The sequence below is a fragment of the Gigantopelta aegis genome, chromosome 12, assembly GCF_016097555.1.
Source record: "Gigantopelta aegis isolate Gae_Host chromosome 12, Gae_host_genome, whole genome shotgun sequence".
Taxonomy (NCBI): Eukaryota; Metazoa; Mollusca; class Gastropoda; order Neomphalida; family Peltospiridae; genus Gigantopelta; species Gigantopelta aegis.
Window position 1 is genome coordinate 53239971 of NC_054710.1, and position 23858 is coordinate 53263828.

Consider the following 23858-nt stretch of genomic DNA (forward strand, 5'->3'; position numbering starts at 1 on the left):
CTAAGCTACTACTGTAATAATTACTGTTACTAAGTTACTACTGTAATTATTACAGTGTTACTAAGTTACTACTGTAATAATTACTGTTACTAAGTTACTACTATAATTATTACTGTTACTACTGTAATAATTACTGTGTTACTAACTTACTACTGTAATAATTAGTTACTAAGTTACTACTGTAATTATTACTGTGTTACTAAGTTACTACTGTAATAATTACTGTGTTACTAAGTTACTACTGTAATAATTACTGTGTTACTAACTTACTACTGTAATAATTACTGTTACTAAGTTACTACTGTAATAATTATTGTTACTAAGTTACTACTGTAATTATTAGTGTTACTAAGCTACTACTGTAATAATTACTGTGTTACTAAGTTACTACTGTAATAATTACTGTGTTACTAAGTTACTACTGTAATAATTACTGTGTTACTAAGTTACTACTGTAATTATTACTGTTACTAAGTTACTACTGTAATTATTACAGTGTTACTAAGTTACTACTAATAATTACTGTGTTACTAAGTTACTACTGTAATTATTACTGTGTTACTAAGTTACTACTGTAATAATTACTGTGTTACTAAGTTACTACTGTAATTATTACTGTGTTACTAAGTTACTACTGCAATAATTACTGTGTTACTAAGTTACTACTGTAATAATTACTGTTACTAACTTACTACTGTAATAATTACTGTGTTACTAACTTACTACTGTAATAATTACTGTTACTAAGTTACTACTGTAATAATTACTGTGTTACTAAGTTACTACTGTAATAATTACTGTGTTACTAAGTTACTACTGTAATTATTACTGTGTTACTAAGTTACTACTGTAATAATTACTGTGTTACTAAGTTACTACTGTAATTATTACTGTGTTACTAAGTTACTACTGTAATTATTACTGTGTTACTAAGTTACTACTGCAATAATTACTGTGTTACTAAGTTACTACTGTAATAATTACTGTTACTAACTTACTACTGTAATAATTACTGTTACTAAGTTACTACTGTAATAATTACTGTGTTACTAAGTTACTACTGTAATAATTACTGTTACTAACTTACTACTGTAATAATTACTGTGTTACTAACTTACTACTGTAATAATTACTGTTACTAAGTTACTACTGTAATAATTACTGTTACTAAGTTACTACTGTAATAATTACTGTGTTACTAAGTTACTACTGTAATAATTACTGTGTTACTAACTTACTACTGTAATAATTACTGTTACTAAGTTACTACTGTAATAATTACTGTTACTAAGTTACTACTGTAATTATTAGTGTTACTAAGCTACTACTGTAATAATTACTGTGTTACTAAGTTACTACTGTAATAATTACTGTGTTACTAAGTTACTACTGTAATAATTACTGTGTTACTAAGTTACTACTGTAATAATTACAGTGTTACTAAGTTACTACTGTAATTATTACTGTTACTAAGTTACTACTGTAATTATTACAGTGTTACTAAGTTACTACTGTAATAATTACTGTGTTACTAAGTTACTACTGTAATTATTACTGTGTTACTAAGTTACTACTGTAATAATTACTGTGTTACTAAGTTACTACTGTAATTATTACTGTGTTACTACTGTAATAATTACTGTGTTACTAAGTTACTACTGTAATTATTACTGTGTTACTAAGTTACTACTGCAATAATTACTGTGTTACTAAGTTACTACTGTAATAATTACTGTTACTAACTTACTACTGTAATAATTACTGTGTTACTAACTTACTACTGTAATAATTACTGTTACTAAGTTACTACTGTAATAATTACTGTGTTACTAAGTTACTACTGTAATAATTACTGTGTTACTAAGTTACTACTGTAATTATTACTGTGTTACTAAGTTACTACTGTAATAATTACTGTGTTACTAAGTTACTACTGTAATTATTACTGTGTTACTAAGTTACTACTGTAATTATTACTGTGTTACTAAGTTACTACTGCAATAATTACTGTGTTACTAAGTTACTACTGTAATAATTACTGTTACTAACTTACTACTGTAATAATTACTGTTACTAAGTTACTACTGTAATAATTACTGTGTTACTAACTTACTACTGTAATATTTACTGTTACTAACTTACTACTGTAATAATTACTGTGTTACTAACTTACTACTGTAATAATTACTGTTACTAAGTTACTACTGTAATAATTACTGTTACTAAGTTACTACTGTAATAATTACTGTGTTACTAAGTTACTACTGTAATAATTACTGTGTTACTAACTTACTACTGTAATAATTACTGTTACTAAGTTACTACTGTAATAATTAGTTACTAAGTTACTACTGTAATTATTAGTGTTACTAAGCTACTACTGTAATAATTACTGTGTTACTAAGTTACTACTGTAATAATTACTGTGTTACTAAGTTACTACTGTAATAATTACTGTGTTACTAAGTTACTACTGTAATAATTACAGTGTTACTAAGTTACTACTGTAATTATTACTGTTACTAAGTTACTACTGTAATTATTACAGTGTTACTAAGTTACTACTGTAATAATTACTGTGTTACTAAGTTACTACTGTAATTATTACTGTGTTACTAAGTTACTACTGTAATAATTACTGTGTTACTAAGTTACTACTGTAATTATTACTGTGTTACTAAGTTACTACTGTAATTATTACTGTGTTACTAAGTTACTACTGCAATAATTACTGTGTTACTAAGTTACTACTGTAATAATTACTGTTACTAACTTACTACTGTAATAATTACTGTGTTACTAACTTACTACTGTAATAATTACTGTTACTAAGTTACTACTGTAATAATTACTGTTACTAAGTTACTACTGTAATAATTACTGTGTTACTAAGTTACTACTGTAATTATTACTGTGTTACTAAGTTACTACTGTAATTATTACTGTGTTACTAAGTTACTACTGTAATTATTACTGTGTTACTAAGTTACTACTGTAATTATTACTGTGTTACTAAGTTACTACTGCAATAATTACTGTGTTACTAAGTTACTACTGTAATAATTACTGTTACTAAGTTACTACTGTAATAATTACTGTGTTACTAACTTACTACTGTAATAATTACTGTTACTAAGTTACTACTGTAATAATTACTGTTACTAAGTTACTACTGTAATAATTACTGTGTTACTAAGTTACTACTGTAATATTTACTGTGTTACTAACTTACTACTGTAATAATTACTGTTACTAAGTTACTACTGTAATAATTACTGTTACTAAGTTACTACTGTAATAATTACTGTTACTAAGCTACTGCTGTAATAATTACTGTTACTAAGCTACTGCTGTAATTATTACAGTGTTACTAAGTTACTACTGTAATAATTACTGTGTTACTAAGTTACTACTGTAATTATTACTGTTACTAAGTTACTACTGTAATTATTACTGTGTTACTAAGTTACTACTGTAATTATTACTGTGTTACTAAGTTACTACTGTAATTATTACTGTGTTACTAAGTTACTACTGTAATTATTACTGTGTTACTAAGTTACTACTGTAATAATTACTGTGTTACTAAGTTACTACTGTAATTATTACTGTGTTACTAAGTTACTACTGTAATTATTACTGTGTTACTAAGTTACTACTGTAATAATTACTGTTACTAACTTACTACTGCAATAATTACTGTGTTACTAAGTTACTACTGTAATAATTACTGTTACTAACTTACTACTGTAATAATTACTGTGTTACTAAGTTACTACTGTAATAATTACTGTGTTACTAAGTTACTACTGTAATAATTACTGTTACTAAGTTACTACTGTAATAATTACTGTTACTAAGTTACTACTGTAATTATTAGTGTTACTAAGCTACTACTGTAATAATTACTGTTACTAAGTTACTACTGTAATTATTACAGTGTTACTAAGTTACTACTGTAATAATTACTGTGTTACTAAGTTACTACTGTAATTATTACTGTGTTACTAAGTTACTACTGCAATAATTACTGTGTTACTAAGTTACTACTGTAATAATTACTGTTACTAACTTACTACTGTAATAATTACTGTGTTACTAAGTTACTACTGTAATTATTACAGTGTTACTAAGTTACTACTGTAATTATTACAGTGTTACTAAGTTACTACTGTAATTATTACAGTGTTACTAAGTTACTACTGTAATTATTAGAGTTTGAGGAAAGGTGTTATTATAGTCATGTTTAGCTTTTAAATGAGGCTCATTGTCATAACCTGCCACCACACAAGAAATACAAAAAACAAAATCAATGTATAAAATATACCAGTGAATGAGTAACTCACATGTGTCACGGTCTAAGCTGATCCAGTGAACAACCCTCAGCAGGTTGACTACGTCATGTACTTCTATTACGCTTGTCATGCACTTCTATTACGCTTGTCATGTACTTCTATTAGGTTTGTCATGTACTTCTAGTATGCTTGTCATGTACTTCTAGTATGCTTCCAAAAATGTTCAGCCAAATTCAGGCCTGTATTTAGGATTTTAAAACAAACTTAGGGTGTGGGGTGGGTGGGGTGGGTGGGGTGTGTGGTGTTAAATGCGTAGGGGATTCAGGAGCATGCTCCCCAGATAGCATTCAAACAAAGATGCTCTGAGATAATGTAGTGTTGTGTATTGTGAATGATGAATTAAAAAGCCCTATAGTCATTAAATGGGTGGATGGGGAGGGGAGGTTAAATTAGTACAGGACAGTGTCTTTAACCGTTGGTAATTCAGCACGGATCAGCGTACACCATGACTGTAATAATTAACAGATACTCAACAACATTAACTAAAGGCCAGAAGATATTTGTGGCATTTTTCTTCCAATATAGTAAAACGAAAATACAGCATGTAGGACGATACATCTATATATTAAGTGTTGACACTGTGGCATGTTCTTAAACGTAATGATTTAAACAACAGTTTAGAGCCAACGATATGACAAGTATTGTTACGAACCAATGAGTAATAAATCTTATGATGAATGCACATGTCGGTAGTGCTCATAATTTCAACACCCGGAAAACCCTCCCTGTGCAAGATTTCTGCATGTATCACACATTGTATTTGACTAAAAGCATGTTTATCAGATGCCTGTATGAAAACCTGCTCAATAATCTGACACTACAGAAAATAATGAGTTAAACGACCACTGACCTTTAATTAAAGAATGAGTTAAACGACCACTGACCTTTAATTAAAGAATGAGTTAAACGACCGCTGACCTTTAATTAAAGAATGAGTTAAACGACCGCTGACCTTTAATTAAAGAATGGGTTAAACGACCGCTGACCTTTAATTAAAGAATGGGTTAAACGACCGCTGACCTTTAAAGAATTAGTTAAACGACCGCTGACCTTTAATTAAAGAATGAGTTAAACGACCGTTGACCTTTAATTAAAGAATTAGTTAAACGACCGCTGAGCTTTAATTAAAGAATGAGTTAAACGACCGTTGACCTTTAATTAAAGAATGAGTTAAACGACCGCTGACCTTTAATTAAAGAATGAGATAAACAACCGCTGACCTTTAATTAAAGAATGAGTTAAACGACCACTGACCTTTAATTAATTTCGTTGAGTATACTACTTATAGCTAAACATAATTATCACAATTACCTTCACTGAGCATCAGAATAAGCAGAGGTATAATCCACACACTCCTGCCCATCATTGCAATTCCAGTACACAGTCGTCACCTGCGGTAACACTCCTACCTCGTTAGTACACAGTCGGCACCTACGGTAACACTCCTACCTCGTTAGTACACAGAGTTCCAGTCTTTAATTACCCTGGCTATTACAAGTGGAGCACAGACTCAGGTTACAGGTATACAGGCCTGCAGTCCAATCAAGCAAGTACACACCAGTACATACATTATGACTACAGGTGAATTCAATCAACCATTTAGCTATTAAATATATTATGGATTGTCACAGCATTGTAAAACCGGTCTGTACAGAGTGGCATGGTAACAGGGCAACACCACAATGCATGTATATAGCACAGGCAGTGATACAAAAACAAGTACAAAAAACACCTGTATATATTGTGTAATTTTTGTCAATATTCCAGGAAGTCTTTCATTTGCCAGTGATAATAATACATTGCATTACATATAGTGAACACTGACACACACTTCATAAGTCAGGCACGTAGGAAAAGGGGGGGGGGGGGGGCTATGACTCCCTAGGTTTGAAAATTGGAAATTGTTTTGGTCTTACTCTATATAATTTTTACTCTACATGAATAAAGATAAAGATATGGCTAGAGGCTGTGATCCCACCAACTAGAGATTGTACCCCCCACCACCACTCCAGATATTGTTCTTAGGGGCATGTAATCTATGGGGTTTGCACCCCCTCCAGATATTGTTCCTAGTGACCTGTAATCTACATGTATGGGCTTTGGATTTCCACAACTTCAGGTATGGACCTGTAACCTGTGGGGTTTGCACCCCCTCTTCAACTTTAGGTACTCTCTCCCCACCCACTCAAGATATAGTTCCTACCTGTAATCTATGCGATTTGCACCCCCTCTCCCCCCCTCAAGATATTGTTCCAAGGGACCTGTAATCTATGGGATTTGCACCCCCCTCTCTCTCACCCCTCACTCCAGATATCGTTCCAAGGGACCTGTAATCTACGCTATTTGCACTCCTCTCCCCCCCCCCCAAGATATTGTTCTAAGGGACCTGTAATCTATGGATTTGCATTTGCCACCCCGCTCACTCCTCTCCCCCCCCCCCCCAAGATATTGTTCCCCTATGGGATTTGCACCCCCCCCCCCCCCCCCCGCCACACACACTCCAGATATCATTCCTAGGGACCAGTAATCTACAGGGTTAATCTGACAGATGATTCAAGAGGGGTGAGTTCAACGACCTATTCCCAACAAACCCAGGCATTGTGTGGGCATTTGTCCTGCACGGTATTCACCAACAAACACAAGACATGCACACTGACTGAGTCAGTCAGGCATGGACTCGGGGAACCCATACATAAATAAAGTATTGATTTGTCATCCAACAATGGAACAAGGGCAGTTAATCTCTAGCCTGTTCCAGCACAGCATGTGTATTGTACTATACACTACATATGACGTTATACACTACCATATATGCACACCAGGTCCTGTTATTACAAACAGGCTGTGGTAAACATATTTGAGCCAATGATTGAGGGGAGTGCTCAATTAATTGCTCTCCTTAAAATCCCAGAAATAAAGTCATGGATAGTGAATATTTGGTGACAAAAGTAAACTTCAAGTACATATTGTACACTACTATAAAATGTTTACAAGAGCCTAACAGGGTATTCTTTTCAAAAGGTTTTTCTTGCAGTCCACCCAGGCTGCATGTGGAGCTGGCTATGTTTAGACAGAAAAATAATAGGTACATGTAAGCAATGAACAATATACTCCAACATATGATCCATGTGCCAAGATAAACAGGTTTTACCCCCAACTGTGAGATAAGGGAGTTTAAAGGGGGTGGTGGTGGTGGCTCTGAGATAAGGGAGTTTAAAGGGGTGGTGGTGGAGGCTCTGAGATAAGGGAGTTTAAAAGGGTGGTGGTGGTGGCTCTGAGATACGGGAGTTTAAAGGGGGGGGGTGGGGGTGGAGGCTCTGAGATAAGGGAGTTTAAAGGGGGGTGGTGGAGGCTCTGAGATAAGGGAGTTTAAAGGGGGGTGGTGGAGGCTCTGAGATAAGGGAGTTTAAAGGGGGGTGGTGGAGGCTCTGAGATAAGGGAGTTTAAAGGGGTGGTGGTGGTGGCTCTGAGATAAGGGAGTTTAAAGGGGTGGTGGTGGAGGCTCTGAGATAAGGGAGTTTAAAGGGGTGGTGGTGGTGGCTCTGAGATAAGGGAGTTTAAAGGGGGGTGGTGGTGGAGGCTCTGAGATAAGGGAGTTTAAAGGGGGGTGGTGGAGGCTCTGAGATAAGGGAGTTTAAAGGGGGGTGGTGGAGGCTCTGAGATAAGGGAGTTTAAAGGGGGGTGGTGGAGGCTCTGAGATAAGGGAGTTTAAAGGGGGGTGGTGGAGGCTCTGAGATAAGGGAGTTTAAAGGGGTGGTGGTGGTGGCTCTGAGATAAGGGAGTTTAAAGGGGTGGTGGTGGAGGCTCTGAGATAAGGGAGTTTAAAGGGGTGGTGGTGGTGGCTCTGAGATAAGGGAGTTTAAAGGGGGGGTGGGTGGTGGAGGCTCTGAGATAAGGGAGTTTAAAGGGGGGTGGTGGAGGCTCTGAGATAAGGGAGTTTAAAGGGGGGTGGTGGAGGCTCTGAGATAAGGGAGTTTAAAGGGGTGGTGGTGGTGGCTCTGAGATAAGGGAGTTTAAAGGGGTGGTGGTGGAGGCTCTGAGATAAGGGAGTTTAAAGGGGTGGTGGTGGTGGCTCTGAGATAAGGGAGTTTAAAGGGGGGGGTGGGTGGTGGAGGCTCTGAGATAAGGGAGTTTAAAGGGGGGTGGTGGAGGCTCTGAGATAAGGGAGTTTAAAGGGGTGGTGGTGGAGGCTCTGAGATAAGGGAGTTTAAAGGGGGGGTGGTGGAGGCTCTGAGATAAGGGAGTTTAAAGGGGGTGGTGGTGGAGGCTGTGAGATAAGGGAGTTTAAAGGGGTGGTGGTGGTGGCTCTGAGATAAGGGAGTTTAAAGGGTGGGTGGGTGGTGGAGGCTCTGAGATAAGGGAGTTTAAAGGGGGTGGTGGTGGAGGCTGTGAGATAAGGGAGTTTAAAGGGGGGTGGTGGAGGCTCTGAGATAAGGGAGTTTAAAGGGGGGGGTGGAGGCTCTGATGTGGTCAGTGATTTAATTAGCTAATGGATGTGTGTCTCTCGTACATTACACTAATGTAAACAAAGCGGTGAATTTAACACACTGCTGTCAGGGCTCTGTAAATGTCTCGCCTACCATAAATGTATTCAGTGACACTGATAGTAGAACCCGTAAAAATTGATTTAAAATAAAAATAAAAATTGAATTAAAAATATTCTACTACTAGTACTAGCATTTTAATGGGGTTTTTCACATGCACTGTGATGAACATCCAGTGATACAGCTACAAACCAAGTTTGATTGATCTAGGGCTTACAGTTTGTGAGGAACTTAAAAGAGACAGACCCCAGTTTTTAAACAGTATGCCATATTTGTTACTATTAGAGTCATGTTTTGATAATTTAAATTACGCTAACATTTTACTGTTCAGCATATTCAGTTTCATACATCCACATTTTTGTAATAACCCGAAATAACAACCTAACTTGATCCCATTAAAATGGCTGCTGTGCTTTGTAATAACCCGAAATAACAACCTAACTTGATCCCATTAAAATGGCTGCTGTGCTTTGTAATAACCCGAAATAACAACCTAACTTGATCCCATTAAAATGGCTGCTGTGCTTTGTAATAACCCGAAATAACAACCTAACTTGATCCCATTAAAATGGCTGCTGTGCTTTGTAATAACCCGAAATAACAACCTAACTTGATCCCATTAAAATGGCTGCTGTGCTTTGTAATAACCCGAAATAACAACCTAACTTGATCCCATTAAAATGGCTGCTGTGCTTTGTAATAACCGGAAATAACAACCTAACTTGATCCCATTAAAATGGCTGCTGTGCTTTGTAATAACCGGAAATAACAACCTAACTTGATCCCATTAAAATGGCTGCTGTGCATTGTAATAACCGGAAATAACAACCTAACTTGATCCCATTAAAATGGCTGCTGTGCTTTGTAATAACCGGAAATAACAACCTAACTTGATCCCATTAAAATGGCTGCTGTGCATTGTAATAACCGGAAATAACAACCTAACTTGATCCCATTAAAATGGCTGCTGTACTCTGTAATAACCGGAAATAACAACCTAACTTGATCCCATTAAAATGGCTGCTGTGCATTGTAATAACCGGAAATAACAACATAACTTGATCCCATTAAAATGGCTGCTGTGCATGCATGGTGTGAACTCACTGAGACACGATGCGATGCTCGTCTGTCCCGAGTACGCCGTCGACTTGGTCACATCACACGGACTGCAGTAGAACGATCCCACGTCAGACTGGTAGAAACCCACCGCACAACTCACACACTCACCCTCCGTCAAGTTGTAGTACTGCCCTGCCGTGCAGTTATCTGTAACACAAACATAAATTATCAATTAACACCGCACAGCTCACACACTCACCCTCCGTCAGGTTGTAGTACTGCCCTGCCATGCAGTTATCTGTAACATAAACACAAAGTATAAATTAACACCACACAGCTCACCCTCCGTCAATTTGTAGAACTGCCCTGCCGTGCAGTTATCTGTAACACAAACACAAACTATAACTTAACACCACACAGCTCACCCACCGTTAATTTGTAGAACTGCCCTGCCATGCAGTTATCTGTAACACAAATACAAATTATAAATTAACACCGCACAGCTCACCCTCCGTCAATTTGTAGAACTGCCCTGCCATGCAGTTATCTGTAAAAACAAAAGTACCAGTGAGGTACATGATATGCCCATCACGAGTTTAATGGAAAACCACATCTATATTAATGAATATGTTACAGGTATGATTCAAGTCTAATTATGTGAAATTTTTGCAATGGGATGGATGAACAGTTTGTTTTGGACCAACCACCATCCAAAGTTGTTCCTACATGTGAGGTTTGATTGTCCTTTATGCATCTGTATGCAAGATATGGTCCAGACAAGGATTTACTGTTATGTGCAGTAGACCGTGAAAAGTAGGTCACAGTGACCTAGTTATAGTACGCAACAAACCGTCATCCCAAGTCTGGACAGACAGACGTACAGATGGACGGACAATGCCAATCCATAATACAAGCCATCATAGATGGGTGTATAAAAAGTGTAAGTTCATTTTGTTCAACGACACCACCAGAGCACATTGATTTATTAACCATCGGCTGCTGGATATGATACATGTGGCAAATCTGATATAGTCTTAGAGAAAAAAACCCGCTTCATTTTCCCATCAGTAGCAAGGGATCTTTCATATGCACCATCCCAGACAGGATAGCATATACCACAGTCTTTGATATACCTGTCACGGTGCACTGGCTGGAATGAAAAATAGCCCAATGAAACCACTGATGGGGATCGATCCTAGACCAACTGCACATCAAGCGAGCGCTTTACCACTGGGCTAGCTACGTCCCACCCCGTTGACTGTAACTGAACACAGCTGTAAGATTAATGGCGCTCACACGAGATGCAACATATTTGTATGAATGTTTTTCACTAGATATCTGCTGAAATCAAAGAAAGGAAGATTGGTGGTTTCACTGAATCTGGGCCTGAAAAAATAATTCAAATATGGCCTGCTGTTATTTAAAAACCAATTACGGTAATCACTTAAAACACTTACAATGTGTGAAAGCGAGTTGGTGTTTAAACGGTAAATGGTATCTAACAGACACGAATGTTGTATTCTATTTCTTACATATCCTCAAAAAGCAGTTTTAAAATAAATTTAAATGCCTTTTCCAACGAAAACCTATTTATGACCCTTGCATCTGTAGTTAATTTGTGCGTCACAGACTTAAATTTGTCTGTCTGTTTTACTGTCTCGGCTAAAATGTTTGCAATACCTTTACACTTGTCTGTCTGTTTTACTGTCTTGGCTAACAAATTTACAATACCTTTACACTTGTCTGTCTGTTTTACTGTCACGGCTAACACGTTTACAATACCTTTACACTTGTCTGTCTGTTTTACTGTCTCGGATAACATGTTTACAATACCTTTACACTTGTCTCTCTGTTTTACTGTCTCGGATAACACGTTTACAATACCTTTACACTTGTCTGTCTGTTTTACTGTCTCGGATAACACGTTTACAATACCTTTACACTTGTCTGTCTGTTTTACTGTCTCGGCTAAAATGTTTACAATACCTTTACACTTGTCTGTCTGTTTTACTGTCTCGGCTAAAATGTTTACAATACCTTTACACTTGTCTATGGACTGCGCTCCTGTGGTAGCCGTCGTCAGTGATCCTGGACAGGAAACACAGGGCGTGGACGTCCCGGCAACGCGGCCCATTTCGTCGAGGTATGTCCCCTTAGCACAGGGGACACAACTCTGTACCGACGAGTCATAGTATGAACCCTGGCCACACTCAACTGAAACAAAAATTAAAACATGAAAGATATGACTAGAGGAAGTTTTCTGTCAGTAACAAATGTCTAGGACAACTGATCGTCAGCTGTTCACCAGTCTCGGTAGTTTTCTGTCAGTAACAAACGTCTAGGACAACTGATCGTCAGCTGTTCACCAGTCTCGGTAGTTTTCTGTCAGTAACAAATGTCTAGGACAACTGATCGTCAGCTGTTCACCAGTCTCGGTAGTTTTCTGTCAGTAACAAACGTCTAGGACAACTGATCGTCAGCTGTTCACCAGTCTCGGTAGTTTTCTGTCAGTAACAAATGTCTAGGACAACTGATCGTCAGCTGTTCACCAGTCTCGGTAGTTTTCTGTCAGTAACAAACGTCTAGGACAACTGATCGTCAGCTGTTCACCAGTCTCGGTAGTTTTATGTCAGTAACAAACGTCTAGGACAACTGATCGTCAGCTGTTCACCAGTCTCGGTAGTTTTCTGTCAGTAACAAACGTCTAGAACAACTGATGTCAGCTGTTCACCAGTCTCGGTAGTTTTCTGTCAGTAACAAATGTCTAGAACAACTGATCGTCAGCTGTTCACCAGTCTTGGTAGTTTTCTGTCAGTAACAAACGTCTAGTACAACTGATCGTCAGCTGTTCACCAGTCTCGGTAGTTTTCTGTCAGTAACAAACGTCTAGTACAACTGATCGTCAGCTGTTCACCAGTCTTGGTCACGTAATGGTTAAACATCAAGGCTGGTATTGGTTCTCTTACAGATTTAACTACTTTAAAAGTCAATCATATACCGTACTAAACACCAAGCATTATCAATTCTATGACAACCATTAACTGATATCCCCCAGCCCCACACGTCTAAATCATAACACAAAATTACACTACACACCACAACAGTGATCTACGAGTTGTTTCCCTGCTTCACAAGCCTTCTTGGAGTTCATCACAAATGTGTCGAGTTCGGGCGAGGCGAACTGAAAATAAACAGACAGCAATTAAAGGAAGGGAATGTTCAAGGTCATATCGGAACACAGGGAACATTTTCTTCAGTATCACGCTGCGATTTACTGCGCACGTTTCACAGATTGCCAAATAATTCTAAAATATTAAACAGTACCGTAGTTGCTAATCAATTTTTAATTGACTCGAAATTTCGTGAATCAAGTTTGTGACAATAAAAGTTGCCTGCACTATTTTAAACTGTGACTATTTGATGTCCAACTTACATGCAGCAGCTAGGGCTGAAATGTCTGCCAGACAGTCGGTCTACAAAGCTACAAATTTAGCCAGCCCGAATCAAAACCTGTCGATCTAAACACGACTGACTCAGACATAGGCATGAGTATAAACGTAACATAACTGGCAGTCTTATAGTGTGACAAACAAACTATCTCTCCCAGCTGTGTGAGTATAAACGTAAAATAACTGACAGTCTTATAGTGTGACAGGCAACTATCTCTCCCAGCTGTGCGAGTATAAACGTAAAATAACTGGCAGTCTTATAGTGTGACAGACAAACTATCTCTCCCAGCTGTGCGAGTATAAACGTAAAATAACTGGCAGTCTTATAGTGTGACAGGCAAACTATCTCTCCCAGCTGTGCGAGTATAAACGTAAAATAACTGGCAGTCTTATAGTGTGACAGACAAACAATCTCTCCCAGCTGTGCGAGTATAAACGTAAAATAACTGGCAGTCTTATAGTGTGACAGACAAACTATCTCTCCCAGCTGTGTGAGTATAAACGTAAAATAACTGGCAGTCTTATAGTGTGACAGACAAACTATCTCTCCCAGCTGTGCGAGTATAAACGTAAAATAACTGGCAGTCTTATAGTGTGACAGGCAAACTATCTCTCCCAGCTGTGCGAGTATAAACGTAAAATAACTGGCAGTCTTATAGTGTGACAGACAAACAATCTCTCCCAGATGTGTGAGTATAAACGTAAAATAACTGGCATTCTTATAGTGTGACAGGCAAACTATCTCTCCCAGCTGTGTGAGTATAAACGTAAAATAACTGGCAGTCTTATAGTGTGACAGGCAACTATCTCTCCCAGCTGTGCGAGTATAAACGTAAAATAACTGGCAGTCTTATAGTGTGACAGGCAAACTATCTCTCCCAGCTGTGTGAGTATAAACGTAAAATAACTGACAGTCTTATAGTGTGACAGACAAACTATCTCTCCCAGCTGTGTGAGTATAAACGTAAAATAACTGGCAGTCTTATAGTGTGACAGACAAACAATCTCTCCCAGCTGTGTGAGTATAAACGTAAAATAACTGGCAGTCTTATAGTGTGACAGACAAACAATCTCTCCCAGCTGTGTGAGTATAAACGTAAAATAACTGGCAGTCTTATAGTGTGACAGACAAACTATCTCTCCCAGCTGTGTGAGTATAAACGTAAAATAACTGGCAGTCTTATAGTGTGACAGGCAAACTATCTCTCCCAGCTGTGTGAGTATAAACGTAAAATAACTGGCAGTCTTATAGTGTGACAGACAAACAATCTCTCCCAGCTGTGTGAGTATAAACGTAAAATAACTGGCAGTCTTATAGTGTGACAGGCAAACAATCTCTCCCAGCTGTGTGAGTATAAACGTGGCAGTCTTACAGTGTGACAGACAAACAATCTCTCCCAGCCGACGATGATGTTTTTAGACAAAACTAGGTCGGATCGAATGACAATATTTTGACCCCTGAATATAGGGTATGTGAACACTTTAAAATTAACTGATGTACGTACATGGTAGTTGAAGATTCGTGTGTCGGCGATGGCGATGAAGAGAAAATCTCTTGGTGGTCGGTTCTCAGACTTGTACCTCACTTCGCTCTCTCTGTGGAATAATAAATAAAATACAATAATTATTACATATTACGATCAGAGCAAAGGACCAGGTTTCCCGTTTTGTTCAGTAATAAATAAACCTGATTCGTACATGACAAGAGGCACAGAGACACATTTTGTTCAGTAGAATCACACTGAGACTGGCAAGTTTAAGTGATCATAAACCACTCGTCTAAAAATACACAATGCACATTTAAATCAAAACAATAAATAATAAAACTGATTCGTATGTGACGAGAGGCAGAGACAATAAATAAAACTGATTCGTACGTGACGAGAGGCAGAGAGACAATAAATAAATAAACCGATTCGTACGTGACGAGAGGAAGCGAGACAATAAATAAAACTGATTCGTACGTGACAAAAGGCAGAAAGACAATAGATAAATAAAACTGATTCGTACGCGACGAGACGCAGCGAGACAATAATAAAACTGATTCGTACGTGACGAGAGGCACCGAGACAATAAATAAATAAGACTGATTCATACATGACGAGAGGAAGCGAGATAATAAATAAATAAAACCGATTCATACGTGATGAGAGGCAGAGACAATAAATAAATAAAACTGATTCATACGTGATGAGAGGCAGCGAGACAATAAATAAAACTGATTCATACGTGATGAGAGGCAGCGAGACAATAAATAAAACTGATTCATACGTGATGAGGCAGCGAGACAATAAATAAAACTGATTCATACGTGATGAGAGGCAGCGAGACAATAAATAAAACTGATTCATACGTGATGAGGCAGCGAGACAATAAATAAAACTGATTCATACGTGATGAGGCAGCGAGACAATAAATAAAACTGATTCATACGTGATGAGAGGCAGCGAGACAATAAATAAAACCGATTCATACGTGATGAGGCAGCGAGACAATAAATAAAACTGATTCATACGTGATGAGGCAGCGAGACAATAAATAAAACTGATTCATACGTGATGAGAGGCAGCGAGACAATAAATAAATAAAACTGATTCGTACGTGATGAGAGGCAGCGAGACAATAAATAAATAAAACTGATTCGTATGTGATGAGAGGCAGTGAGACAATAAATAAAACTGATTCGTATGTGACGAGAGGCAGCTAGACAATAAATAAATAAATAAGACTGATTCATACATGATGAGAGGCAGCGAGACAATAAATAAATAAAACTGATTCATACGTGACGAGAGGCAGAGAGACAATAAATAAAACTGATTCGTACGTGACGAGAGGCAGCGAGACAATAAATAAATAAAACTGATTCGTACGTGACGAGAGGCAGAGAGACAATAAATAAAACTGATTCATACGTGACGAGAGGCAGAGAGACAATAAATAAATAAAACTGATTTGTACGTGACGAGAGGCAGCGAGACAATAAATAGATAAGACTGATTCGTACATGACGAGAGACAGCGAGACAATAAATAAAACTGATTCGTACGTGACGAGAGACAGCGAGATTGTTGATGAGATGACCGTTGTGCTGGTGCTGCACACGAGGTTCACGTTCACGTTCTCACAGTCCCGTGTGTTACACAGCGCGCTGCCCAGGTCAGAGTTCAAGGTCGCCAGAGACTTGAGCAGCTCGTCTCGTAGGTTGTTGAGAACTGTCGCACTGCATGTCGGGGTGACGCGGAAATCTAGTGCGATCGTGATGTCCTGCATCGGGGTGGAGCATCCTGTGAGAAAATCACAATATCAGTGAGTCAGTGAATTGGACGAACGAACAGATAAAGGAATGAATAAACAAATGGATGTCTTTTTTCACTGCTCTGTGAAATTGCAAAGTTAGAGTTAGAGTTTAGTTAATTACATTGGCAGATGCCAATCAAAACAACCTTTTTTGTTGTCTTAAAATTCATCACCCACAATATGCAACACTAAAACATTCTAAAACTGCATCTCTTAACATCATTATTTGAAAATGTGCCAGGGAATCCTGCTCGCTTTGGAAGCTTTGATCATTTGCAGCTCACAAACTCAAACTGCCCTTTTCAGAATTTTGTGACACCCCCACACCCATAATAAAATCATGGATCTTCCCCTGAATTAGACCCTTGCATCTAGAATGGAGACTAGACTAGACAAAGACACTCACTGGTACACGCTGCGTACTCGAATGGCACCGGTCGGTCGACAGCGCCGTACATCCCATACGTTCCACAGCTGTAGTACTTCGGTTCCGGTCTTGACAGTGCCAGTGACGCGAGACACTTCACGGAACACCGCATCCCGCCGGTTATCTGTGAACATGTCTGTGAACCGGACATCGGCCTCATTGGTTTAATACACTCAGTTCCTGCAGGTAAAAGAAAGGAATGTTAGTTATCTGTGAACCGGACGTCGGCCTCATTGGTTTAATACACTCAGTTCCTGTAGGTAAAAGAAAGGAATGTTAGTTATCTGTGAACCGGACGTCGGCCTCATTGGTTTAATACACTCAGTTCCTGTAGGTAAAAGAAAGGAATGTTAGTTATCTGTGAACACGTCTGTGAACCGGACGTCGGCCTCATTGGTTTAATACACTCAGTTCCTGTAGGTAAAAGAAAGGAATGTTGGTTATCTGTGAACCGGACATCGGCCTCATTGGTTTAATACACTCAGTTCCTGGAGGTAAAAGAAAGGAATGTTAGTTATCTGCTGATGAGATTGGACTGTGTTCTACTAACTCAGCTAGATTGGACTGTATGCCTCAAACAGGTCAGGTGGGTGTTCTACTAACTGACCTAGATTGCGCCCCTATGGCCTTTGATACACAAGTCTTGTTGTACAGAGAGCCAACATGGGGAACAAACCAACAGGTCCACCAAGTGGTCTGATTCTACAACAAAACATCTTTGGTGAGCTCTCTACTGACTGAGCTAAATACCCCTGGAACGTGTGTTTAAGATGCTGGTTATTAGTTAATGACTTCTATAAAAACAATACAATATTTCTTTAAGGACATCAGTTAAACTGTAAAGATATACTCACTTCTGTTGAAAAGCTTGAAGCTGCAGACAACAGCGTTATTTTGGTCATCGATAGCAGCGTACGCGATTCCATATGTTCCCCAGCCCATTGGTGTGGCTACAAGATAAAACACTTCGTTAAGTGGTCATGTAATTACAGTACAAGATAAAACACTTCGTTAAGTGGTCGCGTGTAATTACAGTACAAGATAAAAACACTTCATTCAGTGGTCAGGTTATAATTACAGTACAAAATAAAACACTTTGTTAAGTGGTCAAGTGTAATTACAGTACAAGATAAAACACTTCATTCAGTGGTCAGGTTGTAATTACAGTACAAGAAAAAAACATTTCGTTAAGTGGTCGTGTAATTACAGTACAAGATAAAACACTTCATTCAGTGGTCAGGTTGTAATTACAGTACAAGATAAAAACACTTCGTTAAGTGGTCAAGTGTAATTACAGTACAAGATAAAATACTTCATTCAGTGGTCAGGTTGTAATTACAGTACAAGATAAAAACACTTCGTTAAGTGGTCAAGTGTAATTACAGTACAAGATAAAACACTTCATTCAGTGGTCAGGTTGTAATTACAGTACAAGATAAAAACACTTCGTTAAGTGGTCAAGTGTAATTACAGTACAAGATAAAACACTTCATTCAGTGGTCAGGTTGTAATTACAGTACAAGATAAAAACACTTCGTTAAGTGGTCGTGTAATTACAGTACAAGATAGAACTTTATACACCTCCCTATAGAGAAGAGCTCCACTAGTTTACCTCCGGACACTGAACTTTATACACCTCCCTATAGAGAAGAGCTCCACTAGTTTACCTCCGGACACTGAACTTTATACACCTCCCTATAGAGAAGAGCTCCACTAGTTTACCTCCGGACACTGAACTTTATACACCTCCCTATAGAGAAGAGCTCCACTAGTTTATCTCCGGACACTGAACTTTATACACCTCCCTATAGAGAAGAGCTCCACTAGTTTACCTCCGGACACTGAACTTTATACACCTCCCTATAGAGCAGAGCTCCACTAGTTTACCTCCGGACACTGAACTTTATACACCTCCCTATAGAGCAGAGCTCCACTAGTTTAGACACTGAACTTTATACACCTCCCTATAGAGCAGAGCTCCACTAGTTTACCTCCGGACACTGAACTTTATACACCTCCCTATAGAGCAGAGCTCCACTAGTTTATCTCCGGACACTGAACTTTATACACCTCCCTATAGAGCAGAGCTCCACTAGTTTATCTCCGGACACTGAACTTTATACACCTCCCTATAGAGCAGAGCTCCACTAGTTTACCTCCGGACACTGAACTTTATACACCTCCCTATAGAGCAGAGCTCCACTAGTTTATCTCCGGACACTGAACTTTATACACCTCCCTATAGAGCAGAGCTCCACTAGTTTATCTCCGGACACTGAACTTTATACACCTCCCTATAGAGCAGAGCTCCACTAGTTTATCTCCGGACACTGAACTTTATACACCTCCCTATAGAGCAGAGCTCCACTAGTTTATACTCCGGACACTGAACTTTATACACCTCCCTATAGAGCAGAGCTCCACTAGTTTATCTCCGGACACTGAACTTTATACACCTCCCTATAGAGCAGAGCTCCACTAGTTTATCTCCGGACACTGAACTTTATACACCTCCCTATAGAGAAGAGCTCCACTAGTTTACCTCCGGACACTGAACTTTATACACCTCCCTATAGAGAAGAGCTCCACTAGTTTTTTACCTCCGGACACTGAACTTTATACACCTCCCTATAGAGAAGAGCTCCACTAGTTTACCTCCGGACACTGAACTTTATACACCTCCCTATAGAGAAGAGCTCCACTAGTTTACCTCCGGACACTGAACTTTATACACCTCCCTATAGAGAAGAGCTCCACTAGTTTACCTCCGGACACTGAACTTTATACACCTCCCTATAGAGAAGAGCTCCACTAGTTTACCTCCGGACACTGAACTTTATACACCTCCCTATAGAGAAGAGCTCCACTAGTTTACCTCCGGACACTGAACTTTATACACCTCCCTATAGAGAAGAGCTCCACTAGTTTATCTCCGGACACTGAACTTTATACACCTCCCTATAGAGAAGACCTCCACTAGTTTATCTCCGACACTGAACTTTATACACCTCCCTATAGAGAAGAGCTCCACTAGTTTATCTCCGGACACTGAACTTTATACACCTCCCTATAGAGCAGAGCTCCACTAGTTTATCTCCGGACACTGAACTTTATACACCTCCCTATAGAGCAGAGCTCCACTAGTTTATCTCCGGACACTGAACTTTATACACCTCCCTATAGAGCAGAGCTCCACTAGTTTATCTCCGGACACTGAACTTTATACACCTCCCTATAGAGCAGAGCTCCACTAGTTTATCTCCGGACACTGAACTTTATACACCTCCCTATAGAGCAGAGCTCCACTAGTTTATCTCCGGACACTGAACTTTATACACCTCCCTATAGAGCAGAGCTCCACTAGTTTATCTCCGGACACTGAACTTTATACACCTCCCTATAGAGCAGAGCTCCACTAGTTTATCTCCGGACACTGAACTTTATACACCTCCCTATAGAGCAGAGCTCCACTAGTTTACCTCCGGACACTGAACTTTATACACCTCCCTATAGAGAAGAGCTCCACTAGTTTACCTCTGGACACAGAACTTTATACACCTCCCTATAGAGAAGAGCTCCACTAGTTTATCTCCGGACACTGAACTTTATACACCTCCCTATAGAGAAGAGCTCCACTATTTTACCTCCGGACACTGAACTTTATACACCTCCCTATAGAGAAGAGCTCCACTAGTTTATCTCCGGACACTGAACTTTATACACCTCCCTATAGAGAAGAGCTCCACTATTTTACCTCTGGACACTGAACTTTATACACCTCCCTATAGAGAAGAGCTCCACTAGTTTACCTCCGGACACTGAACTTTATACACCTCCCTATAGAGAAGAGCTCCACTATTTTACCTCCGGACACTGAACTTTATACACCTCCCTATAGAGAAGAGCTCCACTAGTTTATCTCCGGACACTGAACTTTATACACCTCCCTATAGAGAAGAGCTCCACTAGTTTACCTCTGGACACTGAACTTTATACACCTCCCTATAGAGCAGAGATCCACTATTTTACCTCCGGACACTGAACTTTATACACCTCCCTATAGAGAAGAGCTCCACTAGTTTACCTCTGGACACTGAACTTTATACACCTCCCTATAGAGCAGAGATCCACTAGTTTATCTCCGGACACTGAACTTTATACACCTCCCTATAGAGAAGAGCTCCACTAGTTTACCTCTGGACACTGAACTTTATACACCTCCCTATAGAGAAGAGCTCCACTAGTTTATCTCCGGACACTGAACTTTATACACCTCCCTATAGAGCAGAGATCCACTAGTTTATCTCCGGACACTGAACTTTATACACCTCCCTATAGAGAAGAGCTCCACTATTTTACCTCCAGACACTAGAGAAGAGAACCACTAGTTTACCTCCAGACACTGAAGTTGCTCTGATGGTTCTGTGACCTTGAAACGTGGGTTCTGTCCAGCGTGGCGACGACACACGGCCACTGACCAGCATCTGGTCTGACGGGCACGTCATCACGGTCGGACGAGCAACAACTACAATAAAAGAAAGGAATGTTTTTGTAATGACTCGTCAGCACATTTTAACCTATGGCTCTTTGATGTTTAACATGTGGTTATTCTGACACTTGTTTTTTATCAGCGGCACGTAGCCCAGTGGTAAAGTGTTTGCTTGATGCACGGTCGGTTTAGGATCGATCCCCGTCGGTGGGCTCATTGGGCTTCTCGTTCCAGCCAGTGCACCACGACTGATATATCAAAGGCCGTGGTATGTGCTGTCCTGTCTGTGGGATGGTGCATATAAAAGATCCCTTGCTACTATTGGAAACATGTCACGGGTTTCCTCTCTTAGACTACCAAATAGCCAATGATTAATAAATCAATGTGCTCTAGTGGTGTTATTAATCAAAACAAACTTTTAACTTTTCCCACTATCATACTTTAATTAAAATCACTAAACCCATAAAAATTATTAGTCCCCCATCCCTACAAGTCCAACAAGTTTTGTTTCTAACCGTCCATCTTTTTGTCTGTCTGTCCCACATACAGTTTTCCAGAGTTTATTTCATAGACAGGACAGCACATACCATGGCCTTTAATGTACCAGTCATGGTGCATTGGCTAGAACGATAAATAGTCCAATGGGCCCACTGATCAATCCCAGACGGACCGTGCCCACTGGGCTATGTCCCGCCCCTTTAGGAAAGGTATATCCTTGTAGGAACTACAGATACAGGAAAGGTATATCATTGTTAATTGAAAAGAGAAAAATAAATATTTAAATTACTATGACTTTGAGAGGGGCTGCTTGTACGAACTACTTGTACATCAAAGGCTGTGGTATGTGCTATCCTATCTGTGGGATGGTGCATGTAAAAGATCCCTTGCTACTAATGGAAACATGTTACGGGTTTCCTCTCCAAGAATATATGTCAAAATAACCAAATGTTTGACATCCAATAGCCGATGATTAATAATCAAGTGCTCTAGTGGTGTCGTTAAACAAAACAAAATTTAACTTTGACTGAGAGCTTTTCAGCTAGTGTCTCCATGGCGACATGTTCCGACTGTTTATCGAAAACACAAAATATTTAATTAATTCTTTACTTTGTCTCAAAGATCTGCAGCTCTCGTCTCCACGGCGACATGTTCCAAGCGTTAGCTGACTCTGGTAGTCGAGCAATCCGTTGACGCCATCCACAATGTCAGCATTGAATTCTGGGATATCCTGTGGGGGCACGGCGTTGATGTTCGCGTACAGTTGTTCGATGTCGGCCGGGAACGAGAGCGAGCCTTTGGTGACATGGAGCCGACTGATACGGCCCCTCATGCCCGTCGATTGGTCAACGCTTTGTGTCGACGGCCGGTAGGTCCCGTCCAGTGCCAACAGTCCACTGGAAATAACAACACGAAAACAGAACTTCAGTCAACAATGTACCAGAGGCGGTTCTACTATCACTGACTACTTCTAGTCTAGCCCGTAGTTACTGAGTGATATTCTACTATCACTGACTACTTCTAGTCTAGCCCGTAGTTACTGAGTGATATTTTACTATCACTGACTACTTCTAGTCTAGCCCGTAGTTACTGAGTGATATTCTACTATCACTGACTACTTCTAGTCTAGCCCGTAGTTACTGAGTGATATTCTACTATCACTGACTACTTCTAGTCTAGCCCGTAGTTACTGAGTGATATTTTACTATCACTGACTACTTCTAATATTACTGACATCACACTTACTATGTCGACAGATGTGTTCCCAGCCCATAGTTACTGAGAGATGCGACAAGCGTTGCGTCAACGTAGATACTGAGTTTGCCGAATGCCGAAGTCCAGACGATGGCAACATGGTGCCAGTAGCCGTCGTCGATGCGATCCTTCCCGTACGACAGTTCCTTGTAGCCAGCAAACGAGACGGTCATGTGATCCCGCTCCAGGGAGAGGAGATCTGTCGGGGTTGCCGCGGGTGACAGGGAGCTGCAAGTCAGAATCAACAAATGTTGGTTAATTCTTTTACCTTCATCAGAGGTTTAATGACTCCCATACCACCCTAAAATAAGGGTTTGAAACCCCCATACACCAACCCAAAACAAGGGTTTGAAACCCATGCCACCCCCCAAAATAAGGGTTTGAAACCCCCATACACCACCCCAAAATAAGGGTTTGAAACCCACACCACCACCCCAAAATAAGGGATTGAAACCCCCATACACCACCCAAAAATAAGGGTTT

General features: G+C 39.3%; 1 protein-coding gene across 1 annotated transcript in view; it reads right to left on the reverse strand.

The window, feature by feature from the left end:
- LOC121386162 overlaps positions 1-23858 on the reverse strand; it is a 128479-nt gene that overhangs the window by 15051 nt on the left and 89570 nt on the right. Inside the window, exons 36-45 of the mRNA XM_041516960.1 lie at positions 23367-23603; positions 22731-23017; positions 21528-21659; positions 17989-18084; positions 17114-17314; positions 16457-16694; positions 14913-15003; positions 13055-13139; positions 11996-12172; positions 10004-10165 (exon numbers count right to left, since the gene is read on the reverse strand). Coding sequence (XP_041372894.1) covers positions 10004-10165; positions 11996-12172; positions 13055-13139; positions 14913-15003; positions 16457-16694; positions 17114-17314; positions 17989-18084; positions 21528-21659; positions 22731-23017; positions 23367-23603 — 1706 coding nt within the window. The remainder of the gene's footprint in view (positions 1-10003; positions 10166-11995; positions 12173-13054; positions 13140-14912; positions 15004-16456; positions 16695-17113; positions 17315-17988; positions 18085-21527; positions 21660-22730; positions 23018-23366; positions 23604-23858) is intronic.